This window comes from Narcine bancroftii, chromosome 1 (assembly GCF_036971445.1).
Source record: "Narcine bancroftii isolate sNarBan1 chromosome 1, sNarBan1.hap1, whole genome shotgun sequence".
In the NCBI taxonomy this organism is placed as follows: Eukaryota; Metazoa; Chordata; class Chondrichthyes; order Torpediniformes; family Narcinidae; genus Narcine; species Narcine bancroftii.
Window position 1 is genome coordinate 296,097,169 of NC_091469.1, and position 23,981 is coordinate 296,121,149.

The following is a 23,981-nucleotide window of genomic DNA, read 5'->3' on the forward strand; positions in this document are numbered from 1 at the left end:
CTTTGGAAGCTAATTCTTGTGCTAATATAGAACTCTGCTTTGTAATTATTACTGTGATATTTTTGTACAACAATAAAATCCTGCTAATCGGGGTGGGGGGGGGGGGTAGTTCTGTTCATATTCTAACAATATGTTCTGTCATGGTTACTGAGAAATTAACAATTCCAACAAAGTATCTCTGCTTTGGGAGTTTGAAACAAAAATGGGGATCAGTAAATGAAGATTCACTGAAACCCAGTGAAGTAGTAGGAAAGTATATAATAGTTATGGGATGGGGAGAGTGATATTACAAGTAAGGCCTGTTGTATTGAGGAGGTACGGTCTTGCACAACTTTTAATTCAATTGGAATGAAGTGCAGAGAAAGACATGACACATAAATGCTTTGGCAGAAGAAATCTGCATTTGAGGAATTATTCTCCAAACCATTGAAGGGCTGACATGGCCTGTTTCCGTGCTGTTAACGGTTATATGGTTATATGTGATTGGAGAGAGATTTACCTGCGATTTTCTCCACCTGCTCTGGAGCTGGGCAAGATTTTCCCCTCTTTGGTGGAGAGATCATTAAAATTTCCACCACCCTATCCATAAAATCACTGAGGTGATGCCAGATTCCCTCTGGGTATTAACCACACCATTTATTGCCATTTTTGTTTCACCAGAGATCCCCAAAACTCACTTTGAGTACGAGAACCGACTGACCATGAAAATGTTCCTCTTCCAGTTTGTTAACTACTACTCCTCCTGTTTCTACGTTGCATTCTTCAAGGGCAAGTTTATCGGTCACCCTGGAGAATACAACTATCTCTTCGGGTCGTGGAGGAATGAAGAGGTAGGATGTTTGCGCAGGCAGTAAATTGCTTTTGAAAACCTCGTAACCTTTCACAGGAATGTTGCACATCAAAATTAATCCTTAAGGAGGCAGAAAGGCAGGCAACCAAAGGCTTGATTCTAGAAGTAGACTTTAAAGAAGAGGGAGGCAAGTGGTAAGGAGAGAATTTCCAAGGCCTGGCTCCCAATGGTGATGGATCTAGGGACCAGAATAAGAGCATTTAGGATTTAAGGTTAAAGAAATGGGAAAGAGTACGAACAAGAGGGAGCTGAAATCAAGGACGGTAATTTTAAAGGTCTTTGATAGTTGTAAACTGCCAAGGACACATAACTTCATACCTGAAAGTCCGCCAAACTCAAATGCATGACACAATTAGACAACATGAATGCCACCTGAACAAAATTGGATTTAAAATATTTGGTATTAAATTAAGAATCAGAACAGAGAAATAGAAAAGTTTCATCTTTTATACCTGGGTTCTCGGAATTCCCAGTTCCTTAAATCTTTTGGCATAAATTAGTCAATAATTGAGGAATCTTTTTTGGATTTGGAGCTGAACATTGCGTTTGGCCAAGTTTGCCATCAAGTGGTCTGTAGGTGCTATTACATAAATTCCAAACTGCAAGACATGGACAAATAAGAATACAATGGTACAAAATTGTACCTTTTGCATTACCATTTCCATTGTGAATACCACATCAATGTTAATTTCCATTGATATCAATGCAAACAAAAACCCCATGTATTTAGACTGAATGCTCACTGTCATACAAAATGGTTCGCAGAGCTTCTGCAACCTTGATCTTTTGTCAGTTTTACTGAGACCACTTTGATGTAAGCAGTGACTGGGAAGTCAAATTCAACCGTCACAATGTCCCATTCAGTTTTACTTCTGTACTTCATTGTTTTTTTTATTGATATAGAACAATACAGGCCCTTCACCCCTTGATGCTGTTCCAACCTACATATTGCTACAAAAATTTTAAAAAATGAAATCCTTTCTACCTCATAACCCTCTATTTTTCTTTTATCCTGTGTAAGAGTAATGCCCCTAATGTTTCAGACTCCACCACCACCCCTAGCAAGGCATTTCAGGCACCCACAACTCTTTTATTTTAAAAACCTACCTCTGATGTTTCCTCTAAACTTTGCCCCCTTCACTTTATACAGTTCCCCTCTAGTGTTTTCTACTACTGTCCTGAGGAAAAAGGCACTGGCAGCCTACCTTATCTGTGCATCGCAGAATCTAGGCCCCTATTAAGTCACCCCTCATCCTTCTCCACTGCAAAGAGAAAAGCTCTACTAACTTTGTCTCTTCAGACTTTTTTTTCCCAATCCTCTTCACCCTCTCCATAGGTTCCACATCCTTCCTACAATGAGGTGAGCAGAACTGAACATAATAACCTGCACTCCAAACGTGGTCTCAACAAAGATTTGTAGAGTTGCAACATGACCTCTCGACTCTTGTACTCAATTCCCCAACTAATGAAGCCCAGCATCCCATAGGCCTTCTAAACTGTATATATAAATAAATATTTAAACAATCACCTTGTTAGAGCTCATGGGGAAAGACGGCCATGTATGTAATTTTATCTTTTTTTTCCCCTTTGTCTGGCCACTTGTAACAGTGTGACCCTGGTGGCTGCCTGATCGAACTGACTACGCAACTCACCATCATCATGGCTGGCAAACAAATCTGGGGCAATGTCCAGGAGTCCTTTCTGCCGTAAGTAGATTTTCTCAATGGACGTTGCAGTGCAGCAAGTATACTAGAAGGCATGAGCTTGTCTAGATGACCTGTACTTCTGTATCGCATCATTATGCTTCACAATAACTTTGGGCACATCAGTGCAGTACATAAGTGCTGGAGAAACTCACCAGGTCATGCAGCATCCATAGGAAGCTGAAGGCATCAGAGTTGTGTTTTGTGAAGAGAAAACTTGTCAGGTGAGGAAATTGAACCTTTGAAAACTAGGAGCAATGTTAAAATTTGGGAATCCTGGCCTGGTTCCAGTGCCTGATTTCCTGCTCCCCTCCTCCAGTCTCTTCCATGTCCCTCATCTTTTCTCCCTCCTCAGCCTAGAGTTACCGGCACTTCTACTGACCGCTTCTGTCCAGCTGCTCGAATTTGTGGGAATGGTAGACACTTTCAGAGTTAACTTTTGCAGGCTCTATATCTTCTCGTCAACCCTGCTCCCTCCCTTCCCTGAAGATTAAGTGAGATTTTGTTGAGAGAAAATTGTGTGCTTCCCTGCCACATCAGAAGCCAAAGTACAGTGTCCAAATGTACCCCATTCTGTTCTGCAATCTATTGGCCAACACAATGAATAAAGGGGGGGGGGGGAATATTCTCTCTGATTTCCCTTTTGGGCAATCAAACCCATTCCTTGGGATCACGTAGATCAACTAATATCGTCCATCACTAAAATCCAAAGCAGCTCCTTCTCGAAGGAAGTGTACACACTACTCAAGCTGGAATTCCATTCTGGAGGCTCATTGCCCCTGAAATGAGAGGAATCACCCAATATCTCCTTTACGCACAAAACATTTGTATCCACAGATTCTCTCAACTTCACTGTGAAAGTAACACAATGATGGCTTGAAGTTTATATATTCATGCAATATACTGATCTCCTTCAGTAGTTCAAGAATCATTTGAGATTGAGATGATGATAATGCTAAGATGCTGTCCTGGGTAAACTTGTACCTCTCACTTTGTTCGTTTTAGATTGGTCACAGTGTTTGAGCTACTGAAAGGAAACAGAGACACACTCCCGAGAGCACTTCAGTTTATACAAATCTTTATTGCTGAATCTAAAGCTGATTTCAAACTACAATATGCAAGCCCTTCCCAATTATACTTATCAACGCCTGGACTGTTCCCAACTGCCGAAGCGAGGCAACGACCGCACACTTGTAGTAGGTTGTTGGGGGGCCGGTAGCAACTTCTCCACCACCCCCGACCAGAACGTTGGTTGGACTCTCGAAGTTCTTCTTCTTGCTGAGAGACATTTCCACCCCTCAGAGAGTCTGAAACTTCAGCAGCGGGACCACGGCTTATATTACCCAAAAATTGCTTACTCAAGCACTTATTCCCTGCGCAAAAAAAAAGATAACCGAGCACGCCTAGACTTCTATCAAATACCACAACTTTCTAGCTTATCACTTTGAATACAATGGTTTATTTAGCTTCAAGGTCTTGCCTGACAGTCTGCAACCAACAATCCCATCAATCTCAAACTTCAGCAACCCGCTAACTAGCAGGAAGATTAAACGTTCTTGGTAGCAGATGTCTTTTTGTCAGATAACTGCATCTCTGGGCCCCATGGTGGAATTTAGCTTATGACTGTTGATTCTTACATTATTCTCAAAGTAGGTTACTGATACTCAGCCTTGCATAAGCAAAAGCATGGTCTAAATCCTCCATTACAGATACAAAGCTCAGGGACTCGATCAAATTTCTTTGCGCTCTCCATGTTTAAGATGTGGCTGCTTGATTCTTTTGCAAGAACTTTCAGAGATGAGCCATACTGCAGGATTTGGGCAAGACTGTTGTCTGTTCAGGATTAAGTTGGCTATCAGCATGAGGGAAGGTCCTTTAGTTACATTATGCTATTGTCTTTCACAGCTGGATAAAAAACTGGTGGGTGAGTCGGAATGCCAGGCATCATCCAGAGAGACTATACTCCCGCTGGGAGCAGGATCACGATCTGCAGGACATGGGCCAGCTGGGCCTCTTCTATGAATATCTGGAAATGGGTGAGTAGCTGGTCATTGTCACCTTCATTGAGGACTGGAACAGTGGTCGTAATGTTCGAGCTGCTGTCACTTCCCACAGGACATTGGTGAATTTTAGGCAGAATCAAACCTGCCAATGGGTATCTTTTTTTTTGCTGGATGCCAGCATCTAATTGTTCATGATTTCACATATTGAACCATCACAATACCATATTCAGTTTTACTTCTGTGGTTCACTGTTTTTATTGATGTAGAAAAATAAATATTTCAAAATGACCTTTGGAGAATTTGCAGGGAAAGATAGCCAAGATACAAGGGTGATGTGAGGAAAATCTTTCTCATATTGATAATAGCTCCATCCTGGAGATGATGCCTAATAAAGGTTGTGAAAAGAGGAGCAATCGAGGATGATCAAAAGATAATTCATGTGTACATGAGGAAGCTAATGTGCAATAAAGTGGGGAGGAAAAGGGCCTGTTGAGCTTGTGGGTACCAGAAACTAGGACAGATTTAATAATGGTCCATGAGATTTACTGTTCTTTAGATCTCAACTCAGGATAGCAGGCAGAAGCCATCCTGAAACTATTGCCAGTGCTGATGTGTAACAGGTCTCTGCTTCATTCCAGTTTTCAAGTGGTGAGCTTGTCATCTATTTGGTCCACCACTTGAAGTTATTGTACATAGTATTGGTTTGTAACACACAGTTGAAAGGCTGCAGCTTCCTGTGACTTCAAGCATTAATCCTCTTGTCTAAATTCTAAATTGAATTGTTTTCTTTTTACAAACTAAATTGTTGAACAAAAGGATCAGATGTATAACAATGGACTGATAGATTGTTCATTGTTACCCACTTTTTTTGGCAGATAATTAATTGTAAATCCAAATTTCTTTTCAAATGTATTTGTTAAAAGAGTTTTGAAACCTTGCTCTTACAGTTCAGCAACGAGAGTTGCAGATTCCAGATTTCTTAATTATCATGTAATATGTACAGGACGTAATAGTGTGCAAAATTGCCTTCTGCCTGCCCTACAACAGATAAAGAGTTGTATGATGCCCAGCACCCCTCACAGTCAGAGAAAGAGAAGCAAAAGGGAGCCCCTTCAGTCAGTGACTGTCCAAGGTATCGCCACCAGTGCTCCCACAGCGTCTGCAACTGCACAGACACCTGTTCGATCCATTAGCAACCTGAGTTCCAGATCTAAACCTCCGATATGATCAAGAAGCCAAGTACCCAAGGCTCTTCAGGAACGTCCTCTGAAATCTCTGTTCTGATACCTGTTTCCCATGAGCCAACCCGTGTGTGTCCCCCGGTTATAAGTCACCCACACCCTGTTTGGGTCCCTCAGCCACTGAGCCCCTCATTGTTCTGCCACTGTGGTAACTGTCCTGTGGGATCTTCAGCTAATAAGCCCATCACTGATTCCCTGCTGTGGACACTTAGGGTCATCTCCTCAGCTTCTCCTCCTCAATGAAGGGATGTCCTTCCCATTTCTGATGCCCTGCGCTGATCCACTCTTCCCCAGAGTCTGCAACCCCTTGAGGACAGGCACTGCCATCTTGGGCATGGTCCTCCGCAGTTGCAGTATTTTACTTACAAACACCATCGGCTCTTTTAACGGCCGTTTAAAGCCTGTTCAGAGCCACTGGCATTAGAGCCAGATGGTTCAATCCTTCAAGGCCATGAAGGGAAGAAACCAATTTTTCAATTGAAGTCTGTCAGTAGGTATCCACATGCCTGTGATGGATTGTGATTTGCGCAGTCATTTAATTGGCTGTAATTTTATTTTTTTAAATATCTTTCAGAACATTCCTCAGATTTGTAGGGATTCTAATTTTTTTCTGGAAGTGAAGGAAATGTTTCTGCATTCCCCATCTTCTAGCCCAGTAATACTCTACCTTTCTCAGCTATGCTTCCCCCACCCACCCCACAAGACCCTGCTCAAAGGTTATGGGCCTCCTTCCCTGTTAAGCACTCAAATTTTGGTTTCTTCCGTACTTCTCTCCTACTTTAAAAACATTTTTTTAAATATCTTCGCTACTTGAAAAGAAAACCAGGCTTTGACTTAAATGTGCTGTGGGATCCGGGGGTGGGGAGGGGTGCCTTGTGGCCCCATTGAGAGTGGAAAATCTACCCAAAGAATGGTCAGCCACTGCCTGTGAGTGGGGAAGACCGAAGAAGGCTTTTGATTCGATCGACAGAAATTATCGCATTTTGTTAATTCTGTCATCTGGTGCTTGTTTTGCAGTCATCCAATTTGGTTTTGTTACTCTTTTTGTGGCCTCATTTCCACTGGCTCCTGTTCTTGCTCTACTGAACAACATCATCGAGATCCGTGTGGATGCCTGGAAGTTTATCACACAGTTCCGGAGACCAATGGCAGCAAAGGCTCACAGTATCGGAATTTGGCAGCAGATACTGAACGGCGTGGCTATTTTCTCTGTCGTTACAAATGTAAGTGCTCAGTTTCCTACAAAGTCTGTGGAGCCAAGATGTCCAATGCTTGATATGTATCTGCAAAATAGACTGCAAAGGCCCACTTGTAATCCAGATCACAGTGCACCGCTGATATAGAGTTACTGCCTTGCAGCTCCAGTGATCTCGATTCAATTTGTGCTGACTGCCTGGAGTTTGTACATTCTCCCTGTGGCTGCATGGGTTTCCTCTGGATACTCTGCTTTGCTCCCATATACTGGAGACTTGCAACTTGCTAAGTTAATTGTCCACTGTAAATTGCTATGGGTGTTCAGAAGATGATAGTGGTTATGACAGAGTCTGCAAGTTGTTGGGAATGTGGGGAGAATTAAATGTCCGATTAATCTACAGTAAAACTTCTGGTATCCGGCACCTGTGGGGATTGGCAGATGCCGGATAAGTGTATTTTCCAGTTGCTTGAGACTTACTCTTACACTGTATAACTAATACATTGAATAAACAGTTTAAATGACAAAAATACTATATTGTACTTACACTGTACAAACTTTTTCCTTTTAAAATGTTTTTATTGAGTTTAACATATAAAGCATAAATGCAGAATTGACAATTACATCATAATTTATTTGTACAGGAGTAAGCACGCACAAAAAAGCCAATGAATAAAACAAAACTACATCAATAATTGCTATAATACCTCAAAAACATTTAATTGAAATTATCTTTGCAACCTTGTTAAACCCATTTGTTGAAATAACGTATAAAAATAAAGGAAAAAAACCTATAAAATAAACCTATCCCCTCCCTCTAATCAAGGTTACTTTATAAATCAAATTTTTTTTTAATCTATAACGTGGAACCACTGGTGACCCCCAGAGAACAGGCAATGAACCACTGGAACATACAATAATTGTTCATTCTTCCAATTATAAAAAAAAAATCTTTGAATGGGCCCCACAATTTCATAAATTGAAACACTGAACAAACTTCACTTGCATGAATATATAAACCTTAAAGAATTTTACTTTATTTTCAGTCGCATCATTTGAAAAAAGATTAACTGTCGCTGCATCTGCAGGTCCCTCCCCCTCCATGGAGCTGCCCAAAAGATGAACAATAACATTATAGATAATGCACACCCTAACCCCTCTCCCCAAGGTTACAGGTAAAGCCTCTGACCGGGGCAACTCTTATTAAGATAAGGAGACACTTTATGACAGTTTTCCCAATGGCGAGTGGCATCAACCAGCTCTTCATCCTGGGCGACAGCATTGCTGTTTCACACAACTTTATTCAAGCAGCTGCTACAAGCAAAGCACGAACAAGGCCCTCCACTGGCTGAATATTTGATCCCATCTTCCCCAAAAGTTTACGTGTTACTTCAGAGAACATTTAATTTTACGATTTTAAACTTGCGTATTTTTTGCCTATTATTTTATTCTTATTTATTTTATTTTTTAAGTTTATTTTCCTTTTTTTTGCCAATTGATTAAGGCTGCTAGTTACTTGAATTCCAGACACCAGGGGTTTTCATATAAATGTTGCCTGATAGTGAACGTAGTTTCAGGGTCCAAAGGCCTGTTTCTGTGCTCTGGGGTATGGCCCAATTAGCGTAGAGGTTAGCACAATCCTATTACACCAGTGACCCCAGCGCTGTCTGAAAGGAGTTTGTACCTTCGTCCTGTGTCTATTCAGGTGTCCTCCAGGTGCTGCAATTTCCTCCCTCTTGCCAAAAATGTACGGGGTGTGTTGGTGAATTGGTGTATTTGGGGCAGCACAAGCTTGTGAGCTGAAAGGGCTCATTTCCGTGCTGTTTCTCTGAATTAAAAATTATTTTAAAATCTTAAAATTATATGATTACCCATATTCCCCAGAATCTTCTTTTATTCTCTTCTATGCTCATAATCATGCCATGTTTAGCAAATTTGGAATTCTGATATGTGGCCCATTCTGCAAAATCAGTGCTATGGATTATGAAAAACTGGCCCGAAGAACAAATCATGGCAGTATCCTCAAGTCACAGCCTATTGATTCAGAACATTCAATTTATGTTCACATTCTGTCTGACAACTAATTCTTTATCCATGTCAGTATTTAACTGTAGTTCCTTGTGCTCTAACCCTGTTGGCCAATATTCAACCAAAAGCCTTCCATCAATCCAAATACACCACACTTGCTCTGTTCCCCCTTATTCTAATAATTGAACCCTTAATGAACACCGTTAGATTAGTCCAAACTGTAATATCTTTCATAAATCCACGTTGACTGCTCAATCCCAAAATTCATTCCAAGGTTTTTTCTTCTTGCATCTTTCATTCGACTAAAGTATTTTCCCGACTATTTGAATCTTGATAATTCCCTTTTACTCTCTCCCTTCACCTCAAAGCTGTGTGATGACATTTACCACCCTCCAATCCTCAGGAAGATTTCCAGAACCTAGAGAACATTAGAAGATGGACATTAAAGCACCTCTTAAACTATCTCTCACAAAACTCCAGATGTAGATAATCAGGGTGCTTGGGGTTTATCAATTTTCAGACACTCAAATTACTCTTTTTCTTTGACTCCAATTTATTTCCTTCAGTTTATACCTTACCAGTCACCTAATTCACTATTTTGCACTGTTACACTTTGCAAGTGTTGCATGAACTCACTTGGGGGGGGGGGGTTTGATAGAATGCTTAGTGTCTGGAATATGGAAGATTAGAGTTTTGATCTTTGACAAAATTACTGAATGACTTCTTTCAAATCCTTAGGCTTTCATTGTGGCTTTTACATCCGATATGATCCCACGTTTGGTGTACAAATATGCATATTCTACAAATGATGAACTGCCGATGAAAGGATATATAAATAATAGTCTTTCAATTGCCAGTACTTCTGTTTTAAAAGTTGCACCATTAACATCATCATACGATGGCATCGAAATCACATCTTGCAGGTAAGGACGGAATAAAAATTCTTTTTTCCCTTGGCAAACATTCAATGTTAATTAAAATAAATATATTTTAATATGACCAGATATTTTGATTATTGCAGTTAATAGTTTAATTAGCATCTTCAGGTAGACCTCTGACACCTTCATAAGACCCTCTTGTAATTTACAGTATGGAATTGCTCTGGTTGGGTTCTTGGCAAGATGGAGATTCTCAGATAACTGAGGCATGTTCCAACTGCACTGACGCAACAAGCCGATCACAGAGTTTTTGTGGTACACCAGTAAATGTGTGATGCAGATTTCATAAGTAAAACAGGAAAGTCCACGGTTGAAGTAAAATAGCAATGCTGGAGAAACTCAGCAGGTCTAACAGTGTACTTTGTATAGCAAAGATAACGATGCAAAACCAACATTTCGGGTTTGAGGCCATCATCAAGGTATGGACAAAATGGGGGCAGGTGCCTGAACAAAATGGTGAGGAGGGGCAGGGGGAGGATCACAGTCCCACAGGCAGGAGGTTATAGGTGGATAAGGGAGGGAATGCACACCAGCAAACAGTGGGAAAAGGGATGGCTCTGTGAATGGAGAGGAAAGGGGGTGGAGAGCTGGAGGAAAGAAAGACATAGGGATGGAGAAGAGAGGGGAAGAATGGGGAGTAGGCTAGCAGAAACTGTAGAAGTCAACGTTAATGCCATCTGGCTGGTGATTGCCGAGAAGAAATGTAGGTGTTGCTCCTCTAATTTATGGGTGGCCTTGATTTGACAGTACACGAGGCCATGGACAAACGCGTCAGAGGAGGAGTGGGGGACAGAATTGAAATGGGAGGCCACTGGGAGATCCCTGTCACTGATGCAGACAGAGCAAAGGTGCTCAGTGAAGCAATCTCCCAATCTGCGTCCAGTCTCTCTGATGCAAGGCTTTACAGTTGGATTATAGGCATGTCACAGGCAAAGTGTATTGGTTATACAGGATTAAAACATACTTTTTGGATTGATTCAGCAACAATAGATGCAGCTGCTGTGGCATTCCTGGTATAGACAGTAGGCTCCATGATAAAGAATTTCTTGAGGCCTTGCTCCACCACTCCACTTTGTATAGTCTTGAGAGCACCAACTTTCACAACGTTGGACAAGACTGGAAAGTTAGCTCTTCAGAGCATCCACCACCCCAGAACCATTTGCCTCCACAGAGCATTGATTAGTTATTTGGCCCTAGAATCATAACACGATGTGATACATATGCCCCTGTTTTTTTTTTAATCTGCTGATTTGTGCAAGCCCCTGCCTCCATAACTGTCTCACTGCACAACTCAGTGTGACGTTAACCTCTGAGGCAATGTCGAGAGGTTGCCAATGAGGAATAGTTACAGGCAGGCTGGGCTAAATGGCACTGCCATTCAGCACTGAAGTGTAGGGCTCTAGACTGCACCCCGGCCAGCACAGTGAGCGTGGGAGGTTCCCAGCAAGTTTGGCCAGAGTTATAGTAATGCCATGCATTCGGGTGAAGTTCCTGGCACAGCAGTGCTCTTGCTGTAATGATCTCTTTTACAGCTGATTTCACCTTCACTCTCTGCCACACATTTATTGTATATAACAAAATACCTGAGGTCCAGGTATATGCAACCTAAGTGCCTTTTTAAGTCTTGCTTTAATTTTAGTGCTTAGATCAACATACTCTTGTAAAACTTTGGTATTGTTTATAACTTGATTTACTACTTTGCATGAATATTATCACTGAATCCTTTTTGATTTTACAGATACAAGGATTATCGTTATGCATCAGGCCATAAATTTGAGTTCCAACACACCATGCAGTTCTGGCATATTTTGGCTGCAAAGATGGCGTTCATTATTATCCTGGAGGTATCATTGCTAAACTTTAAACTCACATTTTTTAAAATCAATTGACAAGGAAACTATGTCATTTAAGCAGGGGTCTCCATAGTGGTCGATATTGACCCCTGAGATGAGACTATCCAAGGGGTCAGTAACACCGGGGTGGGAGTGATTTAACTTCTGTGGTGGAAAACAGAGACAGACCAGTGGAAAATAGCGCCTATGGCATTGGTGGCCAAACTCTTGTGAGAGTGGACCTTGGTGGCATTCGGCCTTTGAATAAGTTGAGAGCGAATGGAAGGACGGGCTGTGTAGAAGAAAGATGTTTGTGTTCTTTGCACCTTTGGTAGCACCCCGCACCACCCACCCCCCCCCCCCACCCCCCCAGCGCCGGGATTCCATGCCTGGGGGTCGATGAGGGATCAAGTATTCCGTGAAGGGATTAGTGCTCTAAAATGTTTGGGGATCCCTAGTTTAAAGTCCAATAGTTACTTATTCTGCCTCAGCATCCGCAGACTTTCTTGCTGAAATGCTGCAAAAGCGTTGGGTTTATAACTAAATTGGAGAGAATTTGGATCAATTGCTTGGTAACAATAATGAATATGAATGGTCATCCAGGTTATGTTGCTGGAATGGCAAGGGTGACTGCTGAAGCATTACCTGGTTAACAAGGTATCTGTCTGCAATTCCAGTGGGATATTTTAGAGGAAGCCACAAAGGATAGCTTTCAGAAGGAATGACGTTCCCAAGCAAGCAGTTGGTGACCACACAGTCCATCTGCTGTGTGGAAGGCTAATTGTTTCCTTCAGCCTATATTCACTGGAATTGTGGTTAATTCTATCTTCATGTCAGCACTACTTTCCCACTCTTTCTTCTCATCCCTTTTGTCTCCCTTTAAAGGTGTTGGTTTTCACCTTAAATATATTCATTGTCTTCATTAGTACACTCAAGCGGGAGTGTAGAGTGCAGAGTTCCACCACTCAGTCCAACTACCGCAGGCTCCGTACAGGCTTTAAGTGATCCTTTAGAGGAGCCAATAGTGGTTTATTTTAAAATCCTGTGACCATGAGATCTGGCCCTAAGATGGCAGCGTCTATGTTCGATAGCAGCCTCGAGGGGTTGCAGACTCCGGGGAGTCACCATTTGTAAAGAAGAAGAGGCGACAGTAAAACAAATCCACCCCCTCCCCTCTCCCACAACAAATCCCTCAAGGGAAGTATTAAAATTAAACAAAAACATTCAGTAATTTACAATATTACTAAATTCATATTCTTCATATACGGTGTCCACATCTTAACAAAAAAATCATAATTATTATGTAAATTATATATGATTTTCTCCAGATAAATACACGACTTCAACACATTATGCCATCGAATTACATTTAACTCCGCTTCATCTTTCCAGGACATGGCAATACATTTACGAGCAACTCTCAATGTTAGACAAATAAATGCAGTCTGAAACTTATCCAACCCCAAGTCTACTAACAGAGTAAAATAGCCTAACAAAAAATCTTTGGATCAAAATGAAATTGAATTTTAAACAAATTTTGGAGAAAAACTCTAATTTTAAACCAGAAAGGTTGAAATTTATCACAAAAGCAAACAGAATGTATAAATGTTCCAACACATAATCCACACCTAAAACACAGATCTGAATTACTAAATCCATGTTTTTTTCAATTTTTCAGGGGTTAAATATAACTGATGCAAAAAAATTATAATTAACCATACTATATCTTACATTAATTAATTTAGTCGACCCATCTTTCCTTTTTTTTCTTAAAACCATGGATTCTATTCTGCTGAATTTGACAGGTTCTCAGTTGCATTGCAGCTATTTGGACCATTCTTCATCATTTATGCTACTTTCCACCTCCAGTCATGTCTTCCATTCAATTCCCCATCAATATTCTGAAGGAAACATTCCCTTTGTGACTTCCTGCTCTGTTCTTCCATTGTGCCGATCATGAACACTAATCACTTTCTTTCTCCAGCCCATTTTCCCATGCACTCACATCAGATGCAACACATGCCCTTTTTGCTCTTTCCATCCTGGCATGAATGGGCTCAAACAGTCCATTCAAGTGAGGCAGCAATTTAATTGCACTTCTTCTGATGTATGTGCACTGCATTCAGTGATCACGATGTAGTCTTCTCTATGTTGAAGAAACCAAGCACGAACTGGATGCCTGCTTTACAGAACATCTCCATATAGTTTACAAGGGCAACATTGAGCTTCCAGCCACCTGTCACTTCAATTCTCTGCCCCAGTCCCATTCTGACCTCTATCTTTTCCTCTTCTATGGCTCCAATTACATTAATGTAAGCTTGCAGAACAGCACCTTGTTTTTATCTGATTGCAGCCTTCAGGATTTTATGACATTGATGTTCACAAGATATAGGAGTATAAGTAGACCCATCAGCCCATCGAATCTCCTCCGTCATTCCTACTATGAGATGATCCACCCTCCCACTGAGCCCCCCTCGCCTGGTTTTTCCCAATAACCATTGATGCCTTACCTAATCAAATACTTGTCAATCTGCCTTAAATACACACAACAACCGCGCTTCCATGGCCTCCCGTGCCAACAAGTTCCACAGTCTCACGACCCTCTGGCTAAAGTAATTTTTCCGCATCTCTGTTTTAAATCGATGCCCTTTTATCGTGAAGTTATGCCCTCTTGTCCTAGACTCCCCTACCATGGGAAACATCCTTGCCACATCTCTGTCCAGATTTTCCAGCATTTGAAAAGCCTCTACATGGTCACCCCTCATCCTTCTGTACTCCAATGAGTACAGTCGTTCCTCAGATGCTAGCCCTTTCACTCCTTTAATATCCTCAATTTCATATTTTCAAAAATGTTACATCCTTCTCTTGACGATATTGGTCACATACCTTGCAGATATTCATCCTGTTCTCTCCTTCTCTCTCTATCTCTACTTCTTAAAAACAGTTTGTTCTCTCAGCACTCCACATCTGCTGAAGTGCATTGACTCCATTTCTCTCTCCATTAATGCTGCTTGGCCTGCTGAGTGTTTGAAGCATTTTCTGTTTCAGCTTTGGGTTTTCAATCTGCAGTTTTGTCTTTTTTTCTCTCCTCTCATCTGTCTATTGATGATTTAGTGTTTCCCAGGAACATAATGAGAAATTCCAAGGGAACTTAGATCTCGTATCAGTGTGTGAATCAAAAAGCATGTATTCCCTGAGTTTTTTATTATTGGATCAGATTGCTTGTAAATGTCTTGTCTTCCATAGTATTCTCCTTTCTTTGTACTGTTCACTTTTACACACCAACTAATCTTTTCTCTCTTCCATTCCAGCACGTTGTGTTTTTGGTGAAATTTGCAGTTGCAGCTTTAATTCCTGATGTTCCGGGAGAGGTGAAGGATCGAATCAAGCGTGAGAAGTACTTGACACAGAAGATTCTTCACGAGTACGAGCTCAACAAACTGAGGGAGATGCTTGCTGGCCAGGAAAATGTCGTGGTAAATAAGGAGGTCTCAGTGCACGCAGAGAAAGTGGAACTGCTGAGTGAGGAGCTGTAGTCCGGGCTGCGCCTGTTTAAGAATGGTAGGAATGAAGAATATTTTGGTTAGTTTGGAATAAATCGGTATTTGATTCACGAACAGCATGGTATGGTTACATCCATTTGGCTCCGGTAATCACAATATCATTGGCTCTGACTCTGCTACCGTCAGCAGAGTACAGGCTGTTCCACCGTGCACCCCAGTACTGCGTCTCTGTCGAAGCAGTGTCTTAACCAAGCTGCTAATAGTTTCCGTTGACTTTGTTACTTGCCCTTATTTTGTGGCAAAGAAAGCTATTGTTAATGGAGCTTCCCCCCAAACAAAAATGTAATCAATGAACGTACTCTGGAGTTTGCATCGACAGTCAGGAAGAAGGATATTGGGATGGCAAGAACAGTTTGAAAATATGTTGAAAACATTGTGAGAACCAATGAAAATTTTTGGATGCAATGTCATTTATTTTCTATTTAGATGTTCATATGATTTCTGTTTTGTTTCTACCTCTATTTAAACTGTCTCTTTGCTCTCTTTCCATTTTGTCCTTTCTTTCTTCCTTTCTACCATCAACTGTATATATTTGCGTATGGCAACTCAATCCATAGTATGTGTCGCTGTGACAAAATTTAACAGAACTCTTGCAAGATATTACATGGAGTGAGCTGTTCCTCCCCACACCCCCCCACCCCCCCACCCACCCCGCCTTCATCAAGAAGATAAATAACTGCTGTTTCTGGAGCCTAGATGTAACTACTAATGTCATGTGAGTCATCTCACATATAATTTTTAAATATTTACAAAAGAAAAACCTGCCTTAACAATTCTTATCAATCTTTTCAAAATTTTTTGCACACACAGAATAGAGAAGCCAAAAGCTGTTTGATATAACCAACAGGATAGCCAATAAAATCGAACCTTTTGATAATATCAAAAGCATTTCAAGTCTGCCCATTATTTTCATGTACAAAGAGCGTACTGAGTGTAAACAATCCCCTAAATAAGGAGAAGCCAATCTTTATAGAGAAGAGGACCACTTCTACATTGGAACCAGTGAATGAAATGTGTGGGATAAATTTTCTCTTTGCTTTCTCCTGAGATTAATATTCATAGATGGTCATCAAAGGAATGTGCACACAGTTTCTCGATGAAAGCACCTGGCAGTTGAGATTCCTTTCCAATGTGCACCTGGGAAATGTTTCCTGTATGATTTGCACTAGATTTCATGCAAATGTGTGTTAACGTCATCCCCTATGTTCAGCAAAATAAAAAGGACAGTGCACCTTTTTTTCAAAAAAATTCTCAACTACGCCTTGGTATGCTCAATGGAGCTTTACGTGTTCATATTGTACATAATAAGATGGTCTGGTTTACTATGGAGTCATCCCAAAGCTGAGGCAGAGATGTCCACAACCTCAAAGCTTTTAAAAAAAAAAGCATTGCCCATCCTATGATGGTTCTGACTGTTGTCTATTGGAGAATCCTACCTTGGTCTCTCTCACATAGTTGCTGTGGTTTGTATCGTGATATTTCCATATCCATAGTCGCAGATACCCAATGCCTCAACAAACCAAGTGGCAAAGTTGACTGTGTCGTCCATCTGTCCCCACGCTCAGTATTATTTGCCGAGGGTTACATTTCCTCGAGGGTGGAGTAAGAAGATTTTGGGGCCTGGAGGTTTACAAGCCCCTCCCCCCCCCAGACTTTCTGTCCATTCACCATAATATTCACTGCAAAATTCCTATGAATGGCAGAAGATTTAATCACTTTGCAAAAATTAGTTGTCCAGTAGTATCACAAAAGAATGAAATTTGTCATTAAAATAGGGCTTTGTTTTGTTCCAGTAAAGCTCAGGATTCCATTTGCTTAGAATAGAAGTTGATTGACTGGAATTTCGTTGTCTGTCAATGCTATGTAGTCACATCAGAACAATGTATCTGTCTTTGAAATTTGTTGATTTAAATTGTGATGTGCCTGCATGAAGCTTATGAGGCAAATGACCAAGATTGACTTACTGCACAAATTAGTCTTCACGGCCTTAAATCTGGAATAGCGCTCTCTCTCTCTCTCTCTCTCTCTCTCTCTCTCTCTCTCTCTCTCTCTCTCTCTCTCTCTCTTTCTCGACATTCTCCAACTATGTTCTCTCAAATACTCATGTTCTGGCTATTTCAGTTTTGAAATTCACTTCTTCAGAATATTATTAGAGTTTCCATTTTTTTTAAAAACTCCTCCACACACTCCCAATCCTCACTTTCCATCCATAGAACCTCACTTAATCTACAGACACCAGGCAAGAAAGTCTGTGCTGATATTGTGTGGAAGCATCTTGAGCACACAACCATGTGAATTAATGACACACAGCTTAGTATTCAAGGAAAATCTAATGTAATTTGTGGGTTTTGTAACAGGTATTGTGTCCTAGATCTTATTATTTTGGTAACTATTTGAAGGAGATTGCAACACCTGGGAAAGATCAGTGGTATTTTGCCAAGAATATTCAGCTTCTTCTGTGTATTTAACTTTATGAAGAAATGATGATCAGTACATGAAGATCAATATTCATCCTCACTCACTCAACTACACTGCCTTTTAAATGATGCTCTATTGAAATCCAGAAAGGAACCAGATTTTGGATGCAGAGCATGAAAGATAGTCACTCCTACATTGAACTCTTAATCTAGGATCAATCTGTACCTCCATAGGATTGCTGGGAAAAAACTCAAAATTGTAGTTCAACTAAGTTATAATTCTCCAAATAAACTCTCCATATAAGTTCTCCAATTTGTATTCTGAATGTACAGTATGTGCTTGTATTAAACTCAGTAGTAATGAGTTGAACTGAAAATCTTTGACATTACAGAGCTTAGCAAATAAGGTGTTTCACTTTTCCAGTAAGTCACAGGTGACCATGTCAGGTGTCTGTAGATTAATTCGATGCTGTCCCGTTTTACAAAGCAGCAGCTTTTTTAACGTCAACTTTAGCTGCTCCTAGTCATGCTGTCTTTACCTCTGAACTCCAGAGCTTCCACTTCTATCTTTAGACAGATGTTGCACCTGATTTTTGTATTCTGTCTGGACATCCAGTTTGGTCTGACTGGACAGTGCAGGTTTCTGTAAAAATTGTGAATTTTTATTTGTAAATCATTCATGCCAATTAAAATAACGTGAATATGCATTGTGAATGAAGATGAGAAATACTGCAATGGTTATGCCAGTGAAGTAGTTAGAAAATCGTTATTGTTTACTTATTTTTCTTTCATATGATTACAATACCAATTCATCAGTATGAAAACAAAGCCAAAGAAATGGGTCAAAGTAATCTGCTATTACAGCACAAGCGACCCGGGTTCGAAGCTGCTTTTGATCTTTAAGGAGTTATACATTCTCCTTGTGTCTGTGTGGGCTTTCCCCAGGTGCTCCGGTTTTCTCCCACCCTTCCAAAACATACGGGGATTGCAGGTATTTGGAGGGCACAGGTCTGTGGCCTGGAAAGGCCAGTTTCCATGCTGTTTGTATACTGGGGTTGAGATGTACAGAATGAACATTTTCACATTGCACATTAGTTGGCAGCACGTATCGTCAATAAATTGTGCTATTGGTGTGGAAGGGAGAGAAGCTCCACTTTTATAATTGCTAAAACTGTGTAGTTTTTTTTCCTTTATTCCCTGGTATTTCTGTTATGAGTCTGAATGAAGATTCTTTAGCCTCCTAAAACAATATTTCAAAGCACTTGCATGATCAGTAATAATCACATTAATGCACGTCAGAATTAGAAGTAATCCAAGTTAAATGTATTAGTCATTAAATTTCGAGAAATTAAAAACAAATGGATGTTGTGTTGGTGATTTGCAAGCATATATTTTGTATGTTTTCATAGTTGTAAACAAAGTCTGTCAGCATCTAATCTTGCAATAACTACTTGGCAAAATTATTTATAATGAAATCAGTGGTAAATGAATGTTTAAACGATAAATTATGTTTTTTTAAAAAAAACACAGGTGCCTTCAAAGGAAACCTCAAGGAACATCCAATAATCACATAAGTGGCAAATGGGGGATGAATTTACCTTTGGTTGCCAGTTATAAAAGTATTGGTTGTACTCTCATGCACAATCAATGCCTTTTGATGTAAATGCAACAAATAATGGGACTTGAGTACAACTGACAAACAAGGTTTGTATGCATTTAGTAGAGGCAACCAAGAACATGTTCTCTCCCGTGGTTTCAAACCCTTTCCCAATTTGGCAATCCAACCACCCACTCAACCTCTTTGCACATTCTGAACTTCATTTCTAAAGGTATCTTTGCTACATTCATCCCTTGCTTTATCTGTTTCTGGTTTCTAAAGAATAGTGGGCAAAGTTACTTCTAACCATGCAGGGACAGATGCACCTTTGTCAAAATTACAGTAAGCCATATGTTAAACAACACATTATCTGTATGAAGCAGTGTTATCTTGTATTGTGAAAGTTGATTATTCAACCAGATATCCTTTTCAGATTTGACTTCCAGATGAAATGCTTGGAAGTGGGAGTTGAAAATATCAATGTATTTACTGAGTTTCTGCTAAGCAATCTGGTTATTTGTATATTTAAGAAAAAAAAATTGTTTCAACTAAAGTAAATGGAGAAAATGTTATGTGTGACCTAATAAAACATGTTTTTATTGATTAATTGTATTATATGTCTGGTGTATTTTTGTGAACTTTTTTTGCACACATTGTGGGGTTTCCTTCTTTTGACTCCAGGATGACGACTTCATTGCAGATATTTTACTGATACTCAATATTGTTTACAATGTCAGCAGACCATTTATAATAAGACCATGTTTGCCTTCTAAATGACTGTATTGTTTAATCAGAATTAAAGTATAATGTATCTCCTCTGTACACAAATTGAATGAAACAATATTTTACAAATGCCAAAACAACTTGCTGAATTCTGGTTTTCAGTTGTGTGCTGGCTATATTTTCAATTCCAGGTACTTCCATGCAGATGAAAGCTCAGTTGCTATTAATTCTTATTTTTAAGGTGGGTATCTGATATGAATTGCCAATGGTGAGGATTAGGTTTGCACAATCAGGAAGGACATCATATGCAACAACATTCCTGATCTGAGATTGAAATTAAATCACTTGAACTAGCTAAGCATCACTTTCATGGGAAGTCATATTTATGAAAGAAAACTAATTGTGCTATAGATGAGGTTGAAAAATCTCTTTGTTCTGCAGTTTAATGAACCACAGACATTTGTATTCGGGCAACTTGTCCACAGCAAATATCAATGTGATAATTATAAACATTTTTGTTTTTGTATTATATGGCAATTGGTTTAATTTATTCCAAGATGCCAGATAAGCACCTGGTGCATAGGCTAAGAGCCTGAGGTATTGAAGGGCATAATATATGCTGTTTTAGAAACCGGATAACCCACTGCGCGTTATCTGTGTGCACACGCTATTCCAGAACATTTTTACACGTTGAATATAAAATTGAACTTATCTGAGCATCAACCGGTTCTAAATTAAAGTTTATTTTTAATCACTTGAATTGAAAAAATGCTGGTCAAAAACAATATAACAACAAGAAAATATGCTGGACAATGTGTTGAATTAAAAAAAAGCATATAACATCTGAAGTAACAAGTAAAATAAGGATGTTGTTTATTCATCTTCATTATCATCCATAAACCCTTCGAATCCTTCAAAGTCGGATTATTCACCGTCTTCATTAAAATATGTTAGGATAGCGTGATTCTAAGTTTGTAAATTTCATTGGCGACCAAGTGGAGAAAATGGGTGATTATTTTTTTGTTCACAATCGTCTGGAAGTTGCTGGCCTACAGTTGTTCTAGTTCTTACCAACAATCCGTTTTGCTTCAAAAACTTTGATATCTATGGGAAACCCACCTTGAAACTTTCGCGTGACAATGGTCTCGCTTTCATCTGAATGGCAACTGTAGATACAGCCTGATTTTGTTCTCTTCAACCAAGAACCCACTCCTCAAGTCAGACTCTTAACTGGGGCCATTTAGCTTTGGGGCATTACATGCGTGTTTTCGTGGATTCATCCTCTCAAGCTCATCTTTCTCTTTACTCCATTCGCAAAGGAATGATTCGCCACCCTTGAACTCTCTTGCTGCTGCTCTGTTGCCAGTTTCTTTTGCTCTCATAACTACTTTCAGTTTGAAGTTACTGGTGTAAGATTTGTGTTTGATTCCTCGCATTGGTATTCTAGATCTCAAAGGTAATATATGCAGAGCACTAAATGCAAGGGCCTTTTATACTTATTAGGCTAGATTGAATACAGATGATAGCTAAACAGGCTAATAATGTTATCTGCACATGTATCACTTTGATATTTGTGATTTTTATAGGATATATTATGAAGGTGCCAAACAGGACCAACTAATACTAAATGCATGTGTACACACTACATGAGACCTTTTTAACATAGTTTAATTTTTTCTGCTCATTTATATGTGTGTGCGCATCATATGAGTGAAAATACGGTATTAGCAGAGATTGACAACAATTTGTCACATAGAAAACAGAATTAGAATGAATAATTCTTTTCAGGCTGGAGTGCCCCAGTGTTTGTTTCTAGGCCTTTGGTTGTTTACTGATTAAATTTATTACCTGAGGCAGGGAATGAAATGTAAGTTTACCAATAATAAGAAAATAGGTTAAAATGAGGACATTTTGATAATATTTCCCCATATTAAAGCTCATTTGTCATATCTTCACATAATCATCCTAAGGTCAGTAAGTGGAATCAAAAAAGCAGATTATCTAAATGGAGAGGGAATGAGGGTGAATGAAATTCAAAACGGTGACGTGGTTAGCGCAACGCTATTACAATGTCAGTGACTCAGGTTCAAATCCAGCACTGTCTGCGAGGAGTTGTACATTCTCCCCATGTCTACGCAATAGGTTCCTCCAAGTTTCCTCCTACCTTTCAAAAATATATGGGGTAATAGGTTAATTGGGGTATTTGAAGGACATGGGGGCCTGTTACTGTGCTGTTTCTCTATATTTTTTTTAAAGTGTAAAAAGTGATCTAGTTCATGAATCTCTATGTTAGGCAGGCAGGCTTTTTGGCCTTTATTGCAAAGGTTTAAACACAGTGAGGTTTTGTAGCAATTTTGCGAGATGTTGGTGAGACCTCGGCTGGAATACTGCATTTTGGCCATCTTGGCTTCTACTGTAGTTCTTTCAGTGAAAGAGTCACCTGAAGGCCTTTTTTGAGCCATGAAAGGGAGACAGCAGATGATGGGTATTGGGTCCTGATGTTCTTGTGAATCCTTTCAGGGGTTACTCTGATTACACCAAGCCATCGCTTCAGATCAATGACTTACCATCTGATGCGCATGTTCAAAGGTTCCTTTTATTGTCATGTTATAACATAAAAAATGTAATATACATGATAATATTTCAACTTTTGTCTGCCGTAAACCAGAGTCACCATGCGCATAGCCCAGCACTCCTACAATAGGAGTAAGAGAACCAAAATAGAATCCATTTGGAGACATTGAATGTCCATGGATTCACCTCGAGCACTCCTGCAGCCGCACAGACTCCAATAGAGATGGAGCTGAATTTTGAAGGCTGGGTCGAGCAAATAAAAATGTGTCTTCTTAGTTCTTGATACTCCAAAATATTCTGTATGGAGTTTAAACTGGAGGTGAGGGAGGGTGTGGTTCAGGAGATATTTGAAGAAGAGCAGTCTTCAATTGGGTCTGGTTGTGTGAGTGTGGTAAGGTGATGATTATTCCATACTTCAGTTGTACGAGGGAAGAATGAATTGCGGTACACATCTTTCTTGGAAGATGCCGCTAAAAATTGGGTTGTGTGCCCTCATCTGCTCTGAGCAGGATTAGTTTCAGTGTAGACTTGGTCATCTACATTGAGCTGGCAGTTTAACATTTCGTAAAACAGGTCAAGGGGTGTGCTTCACATCTGTCTTGGAGAGAGCTTCACTTTAAGAGCTTTGTAATGCTCGCTTCTCTTCCATATGAAGGTATGTAGGTATTTTCTTCATATGGGGGCCATGTTTTCCTCATCATTACTGTGGCTGACATTTGCACAATGTTGGCACATCGGAGACCAGAGTTATTTCATGAATTACTTTATTGTGAAGGACTAGAATTAGGAAACAATAAAATATTTGGAACAGTGGAATTCTAAAACGGAGTGCAGAAATTCCCCAGCATATCAGACTGTGTCTGTGACGAGCAAAAAGAATGAGTTTATCAGATTCATGGTCTCCTACGTGATGCAGCATTAGGAAACTGGGTGGGAAAGTGAGCTTCAAAGAAGAGTTTGGAAAAGTGTCCCAGCAATAGATCTATTTATAAAATAAGCACATTGTGGTTTTCTGTACCTCACACCCCATGCTGAAACCTATGGATGAAGCCAAGCAAGACTTCATCTCCTCAACCTTGATTAAATACAGTTCTGCAACCCAGAAGAAGAAAAATTGATTCTCCTGAGCACCTTCAATGCTGAGGTCTGAATAGAAGGAAGGGTCACTAATATTCTTCAGTGATAATGTGACAGTGTTGCAGGTCATCATCTATTTCCCTTCAGAATCACGATTTATTGTCATGAATAAGCCATGAAACTTGGTGTTTACAGCAGCATTCTAGTGTAAACATTCATATTAGAACCATCTTACGAACTTAC

At 39.9% G+C, this 23,981-nt stretch overlaps 1 protein-coding gene across 5 annotated transcripts in view; it reads left to right on the forward strand.

The window, feature by feature from the left end:
• Positions 1-23,981, forward strand: part of LOC138746671 (anoctamin-5-like) — a 159,699-nt gene that overhangs the window by 123,890 nt on the left and 11,828 nt on the right. For 4 of the 5 annotated variants that reach the window (XM_069904964.1, XM_069904987.1, XM_069904979.1 and 1 more), the window contains 7 exons: positions 661-830; positions 2,459-2,556; positions 4,459-4,589; positions 6,815-7,020; positions 9,756-9,940; positions 11,694-11,799; positions 15,099-19,976. In XM_069904964.1, coding sequence (XP_069761065.1) covers positions 661-830; positions 2,459-2,556; positions 4,459-4,589; positions 6,815-7,020; positions 9,756-9,940; positions 11,694-11,799; positions 15,099-15,323 — 1,121 coding nt within the window. In that variant the 3' untranslated portion in view covers positions 15,324-19,976. Of the gene's footprint in view, positions 1-660; positions 831-2,458; positions 2,557-4,458; positions 4,590-6,814; positions 7,021-9,755; positions 9,941-11,693; positions 11,800-15,098; positions 19,977-23,981 lie in introns of those variants that run through there. The other variant, XM_069904970.1, reaches the window with a different exon arrangement.